Source organism: Scylla paramamosain, chromosome 43, assembly GCF_035594125.1.
Source record: "Scylla paramamosain isolate STU-SP2022 chromosome 43, ASM3559412v1, whole genome shotgun sequence".
Taxonomy (NCBI): domain Eukaryota; kingdom Metazoa; phylum Arthropoda; class Malacostraca; order Decapoda; family Portunidae; genus Scylla; species Scylla paramamosain.
This window is the reverse complement of record NC_087193.1, coordinates 5734547-5749683: the sequence shown is the minus strand read 5'-3', so window position 1 is coordinate 5749683 and position 15137 is coordinate 5734547. Positions and strand designations below refer to the sequence as shown.

The following is a 15137-nucleotide window of genomic DNA, read 5'->3' as shown; positions in this document are numbered from 1 at the left end:
ATATATATATATATATATATATATATATATATATATATATATATATTTATTTATTTATTTATTTATTTATTTATTTATTATAAGAATATTCCTATTCTATATTTCATAATGTAATCATCTGTAAGCTTAGATAAAAAATTTTATCAAAATTTTATCAAAAATTTTTTTTGTACAGGTACAGGTGTAACCAGCGTTACAAATTTAGAAAAAAAAAAAATTGAATTTAAAGAATTTTTTACATAACAATTCTGATATGTTGGTTACTTAAAAAAAAAAACCGTTGTACATATGTAAAATAGTCGTTTGAGTTCTTTGGAGTGCGGTACAATTAAAAAATTTTTTTTTCACTTAAAAAAAAAAAACGTAGAAAACACGTTTTTCGATATATATATATATATATATATATATATATATATATATATATATATATATATATATATATATATATATATATATATATATATATATATATATAGTTTATATGAATATTCCTATTTTGCATTTCATAATGTAAAATATCTGTAAGCTTAGATAAAAATATTGTATCGGAAAATTTTTCCAATTTTTTTGTACAGGTCCGGACCTGCATTACAAATTTTGAAATAAAATTAAATTTAAAGAATTTTTACATAATAATTTTGATATGTTGGTTACTTAAAAAAGAATCGTTAAGCATATGGAAAATAGTCGTTTGAGTTCTTTGGAGCACGGTACAAATAAAAAAAAAATGTTTACTTTTTGAAAATATTAAAACACGTAGAAAACAAACGTTTTTCGATATATAAATATATATATATATATATATATATATATATATATATATATATATATATATATATATATATATATATATATATATATATATATATATATATTATATGAATATTCCTATTCTGCATTTCTTAATGTAATTATCTGTAAGCTTAGATAAAAAATCTTTATCAGAAAAATTTTTCCATTTTTTTGTACCGGTAACCTGCGTTACAAATTTTGAAAAAAAAAAAATAGAATTTAAAGAATTTTTATATAACAATTCTGATATGTTGGTTACTTAAAAAAAAATCGTTATACATATGTAAAATAGTCGTTCGAGTTCTTTGGAGTGCGGTACAAATAAAAATAATTTTTCACTTAAAAAAAAAAATAAAACACAGAAACACACGTATTTCGATTGATATATATTTTTATATGAATATTCTCCTTGTGCATTTCTTAATGTAATCATCTGTAAGCTTAGCTAAAGAAAAAATATCGAAAAATTTTTTCCAATTTTTTTGTACAGATCTGGGCCTGCGTTACAAATTTTGAAAAAAAAAAAAAAAAAAATTGAATTTAATAAACATAACATTAATTTTTACAAAGACTTCAGCCACACCACACCATATGTCACGCCCACTCACGCCACACAGTCACACAACAGCACACACCATAACCCATATCGCACTGTCACACTACAGGAAGCCACACCACAACGAGCATCACACCCATAGCCTTATCACAACCCACATCCCGCCATTCCCACCATGCAACACATGACACCCAATCACATACCACACAACTATCCATACCACACCCAGTCACTCAACCATCCATCACTCCCAGCCACACCGCTTATCACTTGCGTCACAGACACTTAACAACCCGTACCACACACAATCACATTACACTGCATATCGCACCCAGTCACACACAACCGATATGACAACTATACTATACCCATCTACACACACACACACACACACACACAAACTACAATAATAAAATAACTCCCACAAAGTAACAAACCTTGGTCAAACAACAGTATCTATAACCAAAACGTAACGTAATCGAGTACCTGACTGACCTACTTGACAATAGCTCGCCTCTGTGCGTCTCCCTCTCCCTGTCCAATACTTGGAGCAGACAAGGGACAAGTCAGCGGACGACACGTGTGGAAACTGGGAACTGAGAACGTTAGTCGGCTCATGCGTTCAGATATCACCGCTGGCATGGTCGTCGACTTCAAATGGATTTATAATGTTCGCTTATTAGGATTAGCAATAAAAGAACGTTTTAATGCGAAATAAACCATTGTCATGTAAATAATAGTTAAAAAGTTATTATTATGTTTCGCCTTATTTCAGTAGTTTCCTCAGCTGTTTGAGAAATCACTTGTTACCTCGCGGGCCAATTACATCCCGCGGATCACACTTGTAAATTATTGATATTCTAAATAACTCTTAAAATACTTGTCTTTTCTGGTTAGTAAAGAAAATTAGGAGTGACAGTTGTCAACTTTATTTTACCAGTTTGGTCAGGGCTTACACAGGAGCGGCAAAGCATTCGGTTTATCCTAGCGACTCATCGAAACCTGGTGAAGCTTTGAACTCATCAGTATTACCATGTGCAGAGACCATACCACCGCCTAGGTGCTGGCCGAGGTGTTTGTTTCATAAGTTCCGACTGTACCTGCGAAAGCATATGCACATGTTGAAGCCATAATTAACTTTCGTTAACCCTCACACACACACACACACACGTGTGTGTGTGTGTGTGTGTGAAGGTGATTAGGTATAGAACCCGGATGTAACAGATCAGAACAAGCCTTCACTGGTTGAACCACGTGTGTGTGTGTGTGTGTGTGTGTGTGCGCCTACAGGCCTGGCAGAGTACGGAGTTTCGCGGACGGAATATGAACTGGTCCTGAACACGCTGCTGCTGGCCAAATGTTTCAGCTGCCGTCTGTGGGAAAACAGCCGCTTCGTGACTCGCCAGCTGGAACGCATTGGCCCGACCTTCAGCACGGCGCTCGTTCAGTCCAAGATCACCTCCTTTGCTGCTCTCGAGGCCGCCTCGCCCAGGGACATCGAACTGGTACGCGCTCTAAGAAATAGTGGCGGGAATTGTTCATGGTGCTGGAAGCCTTTCTTGTTTGACGGCCAATGTAACCAAGGCATCCTGTCTCCAGATACTGAACCGCCAACCGCCCTTCGGGAACCGCATCCGTGATCAGGCGACGAAACTACCGCGCTATGAGGTGACTGTGGAGCAGCTCAACCAGGTGAGAGAGAGAGAGAGAGAGAGAGAGAGAGAGAGAGAGACTACAGTAGTCTTGATGTGAAGCAAATTGAACATTTGGTTTTATTGCGGTTTCAACCAATACACCGTACGTAACTATAGCCCTTCGCGGGGTCTACATCTCACTGTTTGGAGTGTTTCTAGCCCCATTTTACCCTATAGGAAATTAATGATAAGTTTACCTTATGGGGGGGTGGTGGTCCAGGGGTAGCGAAGCCGTCCCGGTTAAGAGGTTACAAAATGTTAACAGGTTAGGTTAGTTTACCTTATAGGGGGAGTTCCCGGGGTGGGAGATGGCGAAGCCTTCAAGGTTAGGTTACAAAATGTTAAGTTAGTTCACCTTATTGGGGGGTGACCGTCCAGTAGGTAATAAGGGGGGGGGTCGAAGGGGGTAGTATTGGATGAAACTAGATTTACCGAATCTTTTTTTTTCCTTCCTAATTAACCGTTAGGTTTCCTGCCTCACATCTCATCTATTTTCTTTACATAATTATTTATTTTCCCTTCCTCCTCGACTCCTTTAGGTAAGTAGCGAGAAGAGCGACCTGCGGGTGACGGTGAAGCTGGCGAACCAAGAGGCGCTGAAGGACGGGTCTACCACGCCCAAGCACCACGCCTGCCGCCTCTTGCTTGGCAACGCGGACAACAGGGTCGTTTTTCATCAGAGGATCACGTTAGTACCGCCACCACCACTTCCACCACCGCTATCATTACTAACCTTATCATTTTTATATCCAGTTATAAAATGTGGTTCTTTTGTTTTCATTGATTAGAACACGTCAAAGAAAATTTACAATGATGTATTTTGTACTTTATATCTGTGTGTGTGTGTGTGTGTGTGTGTGTGTGTGTGTACTAGTTGTAGTCGCTATGCTATCCACCTCTCTAAACTTGAGCAGGGACGCCTTGCTGAAGGAGCTGGGGTCAGTGAGTCGTGTGGTCAACGTCAAGAGGGCTGAAGCTGGAGACGACTTGGCTGTCAACTTCATCTCTGAGACCTGGGGTGAGGGATGTTGCATGCTGTCTGCTTGTCTTGACTCTCTTCCTTTGTGCCTGCTTGCATGGTTGTCTGACCCCCTTCCTGCCTGCCTCTCTGCCGCGTGGTGTGATGTCCTCATTTCTTATCCTACACTCGCACACTCATTTGCATCTACACTTACTCAAACACTGTCTTAATTACTAAGACTCCTCGTGTTTTATTCACACTTCTCATGCATTCTCTCGCCACAAACTTGCCTGATTTGTTATTTCTTCATTCATCGATTAATTTACATTGTGCAATATCACTTGTTCCCTATTCCCTAGTTGGGTTGGACGTTCAGAGCACCTACACACCACGTTACCTCCCACGCCCCGCATCCAGCCTCAAGGCTACCACCACCACCACCTCCTCCACCTTCATCAAGAACCAAGGCTACAACGATAACAATACTACCGCCAGTAGCACTATCGGTGGCTCTAGTAAGTAACGAAGATATATAGATCTGAGCTGGTTGTTTCTAGATATTTTGTGTATGCTGCTTGGGTTTTATATATTTTGTTTATGTTCACACGGCTATGATCAAATGCAGTGGTGTGTATTACACATTAACCAATGAAAATTTTCTGAGAGAGAGAGAGAGAGAGAGAGAGAGAGAGAGAGAGAGAGAAAAGGGTTAAATTAGTAAAATTTTAAATATGAGTGCCTCGATGGCGCAGTAGGCAGCGCGTGAGTCTCATAATCTCAAGGTCGTGAGTTCGATCCTCACTCGGGGCAATTGTTTTCTTAAATCTCGTGCTTGCAAGATAGTGGCCGTTTGGTGCATTATTTAGTTGCAGTTCACAAGGTAATTGCAGAAGAGCGATTACACTTCTCCCTTGTGGCAGTGTCAGAGGTAACCAAAGTTACCTAATGTCAACTGATACTCAGGGATGTGAAGCACAGAAAGGATGCTGGAGGATGGAATGATTGTGTTATGGAAACGTTGGAAGGCGCAGGTTTTCCACAACGTTTTAATTACGTAGGGATAGCAAAGGCCTCCAGCATCGGGCTGACATCAGTTTTATGAACAAGATAAAACCATGTATCTTTGTAAACGTTCGACTTTCTATTACGGTATCCTGTGACAATTTGTAACATAGACATCCGTAAGAGTGGTGGTCATTGAAACGTAATTTGTGTAGGAACATGAATGATGCTGTATGTGTGTGGAACTGGGGGAGAGAGAGAGAAAACTGCAGAGTGGCTCAGTGGCTGCTCTTCTGGGGCCAGCCCGCCTATTGATCAGCGTGGGCACTTAACATGTACACAGGCTGATGCAGCAGCACACAGACCACGAGCAGCTTGACAAGCATCGGGAAAACGGAAGTTTTAAGTATGGTCTATGTAATATCACTATTTTGTTCGTTTTTTTTACTATGATTAGTTAGTTTCATATTTTTGTGTGATATTGTAGAGGTGCGTTTAATGAACGGCACCTATGAATGGGTATCTAATATAAGATAATTAAAAGTTAATTCCCATGCCGGGAATCGAACCCGGGCCTCCTGGGTGAAAGCCAGGTATCCTAGCCACTAGACCACATGGGACTAGTTTAAAGAGGAGTAATATAAACAAGAAATATTTGTATGGAATATATATATATATATATATATATATATATATATATATATATATATATATATATATATATATATATATATATATATATATATATATATTTTTTTTTTTTCCGTTCAGTACAGGAAAACATTAAATTGTAGTTTTGAAACTTGTATGAGGTTATTATAGTCTTTTGTGTTAAAATTACTGAAACATCGTTCTTTATCACCTCTGTTGCGTACGTAATTACGTACTCGTACATAGTTATGTACTTGATTAACTAAGAAAGGAGCGCCGTGCTTCACCCCTTGGCGATGCAGCTTGTAATGTATCAATATTTTAAGCTGTGGCTCGGTGTCAAGTGGAGCGTGAGAGCCTGGAGGCTGTTGGCGACCTGGTGGAGGGTGTACTACAGGAGTGTTTGTGACGTATTGATCTGTGTGGGGTCACATCCCCTCTCTGATATAATATTAACCTGGCCTCAAAGGTCATTACACGCTAAGAGGAATGTATACAGTAAGGCGAAGAGGCCGCCTGGCCCTCCCATGTATACGATATTCATGAGGCAATCTGTGGGCCGCCGCCTTCTGCCTGCCAGCTTGTAGCCGCGGTCGCTCATCGGCGTTCCCCATGACAACGCGTGTCGCCACCACCAACATATGTATATTTACATGTCACTGATGACGCACTCCATTTCCACACGGACTTGCGAAACTGGCAACGCCCATTCCCTTACTAGATGATTAGCGTCAGGTAGTAAGAGTAGTTTTTATATTGAGAGGATAGGAAGGAAGTAAAATGAGAATATGTATCTCGGATATCAAAAGTGTCACCAGCTTAAGACGGAGGCCATGTACAATAAGTGACAGGTGTCTCTTGATGCAGGCATGAGGGGAGATGGGGAGCGGCGTGCCTGTCTCCACACCTGCGGGGACAAACGTAATTGTGCTCACACCTGCTGCAAGGTAAGACCGCCCTGCGCCTGTGTAACTCCATCATGATGCGCGCTTTGTGTGGATATGAATGTGTCTACAGATGCGCATCGCTTTATGAGTTAAATCTTTACACTGTTGTTCTTGGGAATTCTTATGCCACCAAATACTGCCTTGTCGATTTTTGTTTCTTCGGTTAAAATGTTTGTAATATATCATTTGTATTTGTTATATACTTGTTTTACAAAGGAATCCTGCAAATACTCCTGCCTTCACTCCTTCCATTTCCTCTCTTGAAAACATTAATTTAATACATTTAATATATTTAACACTGGTCATGCACGTCCTATAAGGATCCTGATTCAAGGTGTTTTCATGGTAGCGTTAGTGGTGGTGATGACAATGGTCTTGGTGCAGGTCGGGGTGGTGAGTGCGAAGGGGAGCAGCGGCCGTGGGGAGGTGCCAGCTGTGGTGCAAGAAGTGAGGAAGAGAACCACACATCTGCCCGACACACTTGTCAAGAAGCTCAAGGTATGCTCTCACACACACACACACACACACACACACACACACACACACACACACACACACACACACACACACACACACACACACACACACACCGCTCTCCAGTAGCCTATATAACTGTACTGGATCATCTTTTTGTATTTAAATGTTCAGAATACAGTTTAACCTTTCGCTACAAATGACTTGCTTTGTGGTGCGTTTTACTCCTGTATGACGCTGAAAGCTTAATACCACTCTGTCCCTGGCCCTGAGAGGTCTTCGCGCATAACTATTCCTTATTTGAGGGCTATTTTTTATAGGGGTCGACATAAGTGAGAGAACTTTGATGTACTGTTAGTTATGGCATTTATTTTGCAGACTGTAATATTACACATTAGATGTCTGGGATATCTCTATCTTAAAGTGACTGTATTAGCATCGATTGTTTTTAAGTGATTACTATTTTGTATTTACATCTATTACTGTTGTTTGTTTCTTTACAAGTGCATTGTCTTTCAGAGTAATATAAGCAGTGGGACACTGGATATTTCGCAGTTCCAGTACAAGCCAACGCGCCCCACTATGTTGATGTCCCCGCCTGCCCAAGCCAGCAGACAGCAGACCTTCACTTCCTACCCTGAAGCATGCTATCAAGACAGGAACCAGACCAAGAGCTCTGCTGCTGCCACGACATCGATGCCTCACGAAAATCTTCAGACAGAGGACCTCATAACTGACAATGTCCTGAAAGACTTTGAGAACGAAGTTGACTTCACACAGGACATCAATGACTTAATGGACATGGAAACTATGGAAGCTTTCTTAGTCGCCTTTGAGAAGGAGAATCTCCAGGAAGAGTACGTGGATGCCTTTGACGAGCCTCTGGAGGTGGAGGACATTCAAGGTACAACTGAGGACACGCCACATACTTCATGGCTTCAGCACCACCAGAACCACGCCCTCCGAGCAGCCACCAGGCCAGTCCCTCAGCAGCCTGTGACACCAAGATCAGGGCTGAGGCCAATTAGACCCTTACAAGCTACATCAAGTCAGACCCTGAGGGCACAGCGACAAGGAATACAGATGTCCCAAGCTCAGAGGTGTCAGAGGCCACAAGTCTACGACAGGCAGGATCAAGGCACGGTTAGATCCTCATCGAAGAGTACTACCCAGACCACCTTAATCCGGTGGCTACAGGGCGACCAGAAACACACGGCACCTCCACAAACTCAGACCAACCAACCTCAGATACCTACAGTGAGCCAAACTCAGACTATCACGCGACCAGCCCCTCTGCGAATCAGTCAGAATCAACGGCCTCAAGCGTCAGAAGTAGTGACTAATCAAAGTCAGCGCTGTCTCAGACCAGCAGAAGTAGTTACTAGTCAGAAACAATGGTCTCTCAGGCCTACAGGAGTAATGGCAAATCAGAGTCAGCGTCCCCATAGGCCAGTAGGAACACTGGCTAGTCAGAATGAACAGCCTCTCACGGCTGCAGGAGTATTTGCTAATCAGAATCCACAGCCTTTGAGACAATGTGCACCTATGATAAATCAAAATGTAGAGCCTTTCAAACATGCAGGAGCAATGGCCAGAGGGAATATGCCACGTTCTGCTGGGACACTAAACAGTCAAAATGCTCAACCTTTCAGATTTGTAAGATCACAAGTAGCTCAGACTCTCCGACCAACTTCCACTACAGCAGCGCAGATAGATCAGAGGCGAGGCCCGGTTCCAGAGATGGTCAATAATCAAGCTGTTTGTCCTCCAGCACATGGTTCACAAATTACAGAGACTGTGCAAAACAGCCAACAAGCACTTAGAGGATCATTGCATGTGCCACTGTATCTCGTCACTCCCACTCAAAGACTGCCTCATATCTACAGACCTGGAGGGCCGGCCAACCACGCCTCTGCACCCAACACACAGGTGCCTCACACTGTGTATCAAGGGGTTAAACCAAGGGTTGTGCAGGCTGGGCAATTGATAAATACCACCGGGCCCATGACATGGCAGGGCGAGCGGGTAGAACCTATTGTTTCAGTGGAGAATACAAGGCAGTGGCCATCAGAAAGCGAGATCGAGTTGGAACATGAAGCATGGACGCCCACTGACATCTCTCAGAACGATCAGCCGGTCCTAGACTTGTCATGTAGTGCTGCGCCTTTCCCTCCAGGCTCAGTGATGAGGCCCACACACATCCCCGGGGCACCTTGGCATTTTCAGAACCAGCAGCAAGAACAACAGCCCCAGCAGCAACCAGCTGGTGGAGGTGTGTGGAGCTCACAATCGATGGAAGCACAAGCACCGCCGCGGGTCCTACAGATGGGCATCAACAGCCTAAAACAGTTTTGCTCGCCGGCTTCTGACGTGGAGGGTTCTTTCGTCAGTCATCCTCCATCCACCTCACACAACGACCTCCCTGCTCCCCAAACTATCACCACGGACATGGCCTTCACCTCACTTGAATCTGAATACCAAAACAGTGTTGCCTCCACCAGAAGCCGCTATCGTTACTCGTCTAATATATTGCAGTTGCCGGCATTGTCAGAGTCACCCACGCAGCAGAGTGAAAGCAGCGCCACGCACATGAGGCCCGTGGCGGGGATCAGACCAATGGTTTCAGACGGCACAGAAAAAAGGAAAAAGCAACCAGACCCCTTCTCTCATCTGACGAAGGAATGGAATGAAATGCAGAGAGGGAAGTGCAAGGGTAAGCTGAGCAACATCTACCTCCCCAAGCCTTCGCCACGGCCCTTGGAGAAAGTAAGGACTCCTACTCCATCCCCGACAACTATCAAGAACAATGATGACTGGAAGGATTTGGAGATGTTTCAGTGGTGTCGTCAACAAGAAAAACTAGCGTTACATTCTTTGTACCAGCGGGAGGCACCGGCCGAAGCTCAATACCCTCCCAGTGATATATCAAAGGGCCACCCCGCTCCTGACCGGGCTCCCTCTGCCTCACGGCCGCTGCCCAGAACCAACAGCCTGCAGATTACTTATGACAACGGCAGCCAGGGTCATGTGGTGGGCGTGGGATTGAGTGGAGTGGGCGGTGCCCGGCAGAACATCAATATTAACCTGTCCAGCCTTGATATGGAGTCTGCAGCCAACACACAGGTAAACTTAAGCCTCCTGCAATTTCCTGACCATGGTAGAGATCCACCTTGTGGGTTGGTCCATATTTAGAATTAAAACAAATGAGTTGTTTAGGAAAAACTTCATGTAAAAAAAGAAAAAAAATGTATTAACAAAACAAAGAATTAAAACAAATGAGTTGTTTAGGAAAAACTTCATGTAAAAAAAGAAAAAAAATGTATTAACAAAACAAAGAAGTCATGATCTCATAAAATTGAGACAGTAGAAGCCAAATTGTGATTAACAAGTATTGTAGTATACACTGCATATTTAACAGCCCCAGTAATCATTCATCTGGTTTTCAGGGCGTTGAGGAGCCGCAGGTGCGGGGCATACTCAAGAAACCCACGCAGAGGTGAGTCCTGCGAGGGGCTGAGGGATTGGTGTCCTCACCCAGTGGTCAGACGTTTAAGTTTACAGTGTTACCTCCGTGGGCCAGTGAAAAGCTGCTGATTAAAGGATGAGGTTGTTATTGGCGCCCTGATGTCTAATGAGACAGCGGGGCACGAGAAGGAAGGTGGAGGGGGTGGATGAGGGAAGCGGAACCCCGATTTAGGGTTCGAAACAGCTTAAGGGTAATGAAACTCATTTGTGCCAGCATGAGAGAGAGAGAGAGAGAGAGAGAGAGAGAGAGAGAGAGAGAGAGAGAGAGAGAGAGACTTCATTTGGGTTTCGAATGAGATACCGACACATTTTCCGAACCTCAGTAAGAGCGGTTTCCGTCTTTACAGTATAGTAGTGTTCGTGGCAGTTACTCTTGTGATACTGCGAGAGGCTGGTGTTTAACTTGGACTGGGGAGGTTGAGAGAAAGAGAGAGAGAGAGAGAGAGATTACAGTGCAACTTTCCCGTATCCCGTCATCATTATGGTAGGTGTTTGATATGTTGATGAACTTAATAATATTAATAATTATTATTAATAATTACCAAGCAGATACTTAGGACCAACTAATTTAACTTTCCCTCTTTGATATGTGTATATTAGTACGTTACGTCTATTAGCCTGTATTCATATCACGCCCACCGTTAGTCTAAACCTCTCCACTTTCTCCTGTAAATCCTCTCCTTCCTCTCCCTCAATCAGTATAATCATCCACTCCCTTGTTAGTCTGTGCTGCATGACCCTTTCCTCTATCTGCTGTGGTGACGCCTTGACTCTCTCCGCAGCACTTGGTGTGTTCCGGACATCTACGAGGGCATCACGTGAAGGGCGCCGCGGTGAGTACCTTGATGCCGCTGCCTGGAGGAGGAGGAGGAGGAGGAGGAGGAGGAGTGCATATGAAGGGAGGAAAAGCACAGTGATTAGATGTTATGGGTCTACAGGGAGGAAGGGTGGAGGATAGAGGAAGTTAATAGGAGGAAGGAAGAGGGAAGAAAGAGGAAGGAAGAGGCGAGTGAGATAGAGGAAGGGATATGATAGGGAATAGGAAGAAGGATATAGAGAAATGTGAAGGAGAAGGAATGGATATGATAGAGAACAGGAAGAAAGATATAGAGAAATGTGAAGGAGAAGGAAAGATAATTGCTTGGGAGACAAGTGCGAAATTCATGTGAAATTGTAAAGTTTATATTGGAAGATGAGGGATGTTATTTGTTGGACAGTCCTTTGATTTATTGCAATTGTTTGTTGGTTTGTTTTTAGTTACCTGTTGGCGAGATGCAATTACGTGTAGTTACTGAGCTTCAATTGACTTTAGTTTTCATTATTTCGGACGATGTACATTTTTTTTTTATTTTAGACATGTACTTCTTGTAATACTCATGGTTTTTATTTATATTTTCTATTATTTTTATTATCAAGGGTTAGTGTTTAGAGACTGTTTGGTTCTCATCGGGACCACTGAAACTTTGTGCTCTGCCTGCATTCATTCAGTTTTAGTTTGCATTGTGAGGAATTTTATTTACTGTGTGAATTTCATTATTTGCTTGAGGTTGAAGCAGGCGGGCAAGTCTGATCCACACGCATTAAAACAGGATGTCTATGAGTATAAAGAATATATATTTTTTAGCTTTATTATATTGTATTTTCAGTTTCATATCTCCATTTATTTTATATATATATATATATATATATATATATATATATATATATATATATATATATATATATATATATATATATATATATATATATATATATATATATATATATATATATATATATATATATATATATTATTATTTTATTTATTTAGCATTTTTATCATTGCCGCTTTTTGTCATTGCCGCAATGTTGCATCTCGTGCTATCTTCTCCCACTATTTTCATGCTACCTGCTCTTCTGCTCTTGCTAACCGCGTGCCTCCCCTCCACTGTGGCCTCGCTGCACAAGAGTTTCTTCTTTCTCTCACTCCTATTCTGTCCACCTCTAATGCAAGAGTTAACCGGTATTCTCAATCATTCATCCCTTTCTCTGGTAAAGTCTGGAACTCCCTGCCTGCTTCTGTATTTCCACCTTCCAATGACTTAAACTTCTTCAAGAGGGAAGTTTTAAGACACCTATCCTTCAGTTTTTTCTACCACTTAGGACTCTATTCGGGGACCGGAATCTCAGTGGACTCTATTCGGGGACCGGAATCTCAGTGGGCTTTTTTTTTTTTTTTTTCATTGGATATTTGTTGCCCTTGGCGGGTGTCCCTACATAAAAAAAAAAAGTTAGTAGTAGCTCCAAAGATGTCTTTTGTTATTTTTTTCATACATTATGTTCATTGTGGAAATCTTATATTTATCGTGCAAACACCGCCATCGGGGGAAGAAAAAGAAGAAAATTATAACGTAGTGCAATAAATGTAATGTGTTCACAATCTCACTCCAACACTCCCAGTCAAAGATCACTGGTCAGGGCGGGGGAGCGTTCAGCCACCCGCGAGTCTGAGTAGCGCACCACACAACACTTCCTGCATGTACTACACACCTTGGCAGTGAACGTCTGATTTACTACCCGTGCACTGCTTGTTTCAGGGAGTGCTGCGTTATGTGCTGCCACGTGCTGTGCTGTGAGAGAGAGAGAGAGAGAGAGAGAGAGAGAGAGAGAGAGAGAGAGAGAGAGAGAGAGAGAGAGAGAGAGAGAGAGAGAGAGTTATGGTATGGCAATAGAACAAAATAAAAGCATTCTCTCTCTCTCTCTCTCTCTCTCTCTCTCTCTCTCTCTCTCTCTCTCTCTCTCTCTCTCTCTCTCTCTCAGATATTCATATGGTCGCTCTGCCTCTGTAAATGTCATTCTTCACGATATGCCGAGTTGTTATCGAGTCGCCCCCCGTGCGTGAGTATAGGCGCGCTGCCTGGGGGAAGAGAGAAAGAGAGAGAGAGAGAGAGAGAGAGAGAGAGGGAGAGAGAGAGAGGGGGGGAGAGTGAAAGAGGGAGAAGGAGAGAAGTAGCGGGGGAATTCTTTAGCTGGTTGGGTGGTGATCCGACCCTTTTGTGGTGCCGAGCTCTCATGTTTTTGTCCCAGTGTCTCTGTGGCCCTGTGCCTGTCTGCCTGTCCATCTGTCTGTCCGGCTGTCTGTTTCTATCTGTTGGTATATAAGTTATCGAATGCCAACATCTTATCGGGTTAAAATGGTGTGGTTCTGAAAAATAAATAGTGTGGTTTCTCTCTCTCTCTCTCTAGGCGAAATCTGTAATATTTTCATTATTCTTTCACGGCAGTCATTTATTCATTCAGTCAATCAGTTAGTCAGTCGGTTTGTCAATAAGCTAGTCATACATTGTCTATTAATCGTTCAGTCCAACAGTCAGTCAGTCGTTTATGAATCCACATACGTTACTTCGCATCACTTTGTTTCCTTCCAACTTTCTTTCACATGGCTGAAAAACAAGTTAACAGATGGTAGTGGTGGTGCTGATGCGAAAGACCGGCGGGCAGAAGGGAATGTATGTTGTATTAGTAGTACTTAGCTTGAAGGGGGAGAGTACGTGTGTGTGGGGTGGGAGGTGGAGGGGGATGGATGGCTGAGGGGATGGTTTATTTTAAGCACATGTTTTCTGAAGCAGATGTCTTGTCTGTGTTTAGTTCAGAGTGGTGGAGTGACTGGCTAACGCAAGAGAGAGAGAGAGAGAGAGAGAGAGAGAGAGAGAGAGAGAGAGAGAGAGAGAGAGAGAGAGAGAGAATGGTAGACAAGAAGATTACAAAGAGGACAAAACAGCGTCACCCATAAATCAAGACCCGTATATGTGGTGTGCGTTTTGCATTGTGACCATCTGAACCCCTCACCTGCACTACTACGAGTAACTGAGGGATGGGGGCGGCAGAGAGGCGAGGTGGCGAGGGGGCGAAGGGGCTAAGGGGTGGAGAGGGACGAGGGACACTGCACCCGGGGCACTCAGCGTCTCCACTGGGTAGTGAAAGGCGCCTCCTGTTGGCCCATTGAAGGTAATAATTTGCCTTTTCTTGCCTGATTTCTGCTTGAAGGGAGGTAAAGGAGGAGGGGGCGCAGGGGAACCAAGCCTGAATGATCCCGGAATTATAGTATGTGTGTGTGTGTGTGTGTGTGTGTGTACTGTATTCTGGTGTGTAGTCACTTGGTGCTATTTCTCGAGTGTGTGTGTAGTGGTCCTCGAGCTGGTGAGGAGGAGGAGGAGCGGAGTGTTCTTGTGGAGGAGGAGGAGGAGGAAGAGGAGGAGAAGGAGGAGGGAAGAATAATGGAAGGCATAGCGTGAGGAGGTTTAGAGGCGGGAGGGAGAGACTGGGAAAGACAAAGGTGGTGATGGTGCTGGCGGCGGGGACACACGCACACACACACACTGGTTACAAGTATAATCACTAACCTTGGTAGGAGAGGGATATAATACCACAGCACATTGCATAGTATGATGATAAAGCTGTTACTGTACAGCTTCATAATAGTACCCAGTTAAATTAAGCTTTGTCCTTGAGTAGAATTAAAGAACGTAATTGTGATGACGAAGCAGTGCCCTAAA

General features: G+C 42.9%; 1 protein-coding gene and 2 non-coding genes across 4 annotated transcripts in view; 2 read left to right on the top strand and 1 right to left on the bottom strand.

Annotated features, from left to right (window-relative positions):
* The window catches only part of LOC135093407 (probable ATP-dependent DNA helicase HFM1), a 289819-nt gene that overhangs the window by 39917 nt on the left and 234765 nt on the right, over positions 1 to 15137 (top strand). For both annotated transcript variants that reach the window (XR_010263340.1, XM_063992681.1), the window contains exons 22-31: positions 2639 to 2853; positions 2948 to 3040; positions 3582 to 3730; positions 3957 to 4060; positions 4363 to 4518; positions 6524 to 6603; positions 6988 to 7101; positions 7597 to 10200; positions 10524 to 10573; positions 11385 to 11435. Coding sequence is in view for 1 of the 2 variants with exons in the window: in XM_063992681.1 (XP_063848751.1) it covers positions 2639 to 2853; positions 2948 to 3040; positions 3582 to 3730; positions 3957 to 4060; positions 4363 to 4518; positions 6524 to 6603; positions 6988 to 7101; positions 7597 to 10200; positions 10524 to 10573; positions 11385 to 11424 (3605 nt within the window). In the remaining variant the exon portion in view is untranslated. The remainder of the gene's footprint in view (positions 1 to 2638; positions 2854 to 2947; positions 3041 to 3581; positions 3731 to 3956; positions 4061 to 4362; positions 4519 to 6523; positions 6604 to 6987; positions 7102 to 7596; positions 10201 to 10523; positions 10574 to 11384; positions 11436 to 15137) is intronic.
* Trnam-cau (transfer RNA methionine (anticodon CAU)) lies at positions 4741 to 4813 on the top strand. The gene has a single exon. It is a non-coding gene; the product is annotated as a tRNA-Met (tRNA).
* Trnae-uuc (transfer RNA glutamic acid (anticodon UUC)) lies at positions 5554 to 5625 on the bottom strand. Its single transcript has one exon. It is a non-coding gene; the product is annotated as a tRNA-Glu (tRNA).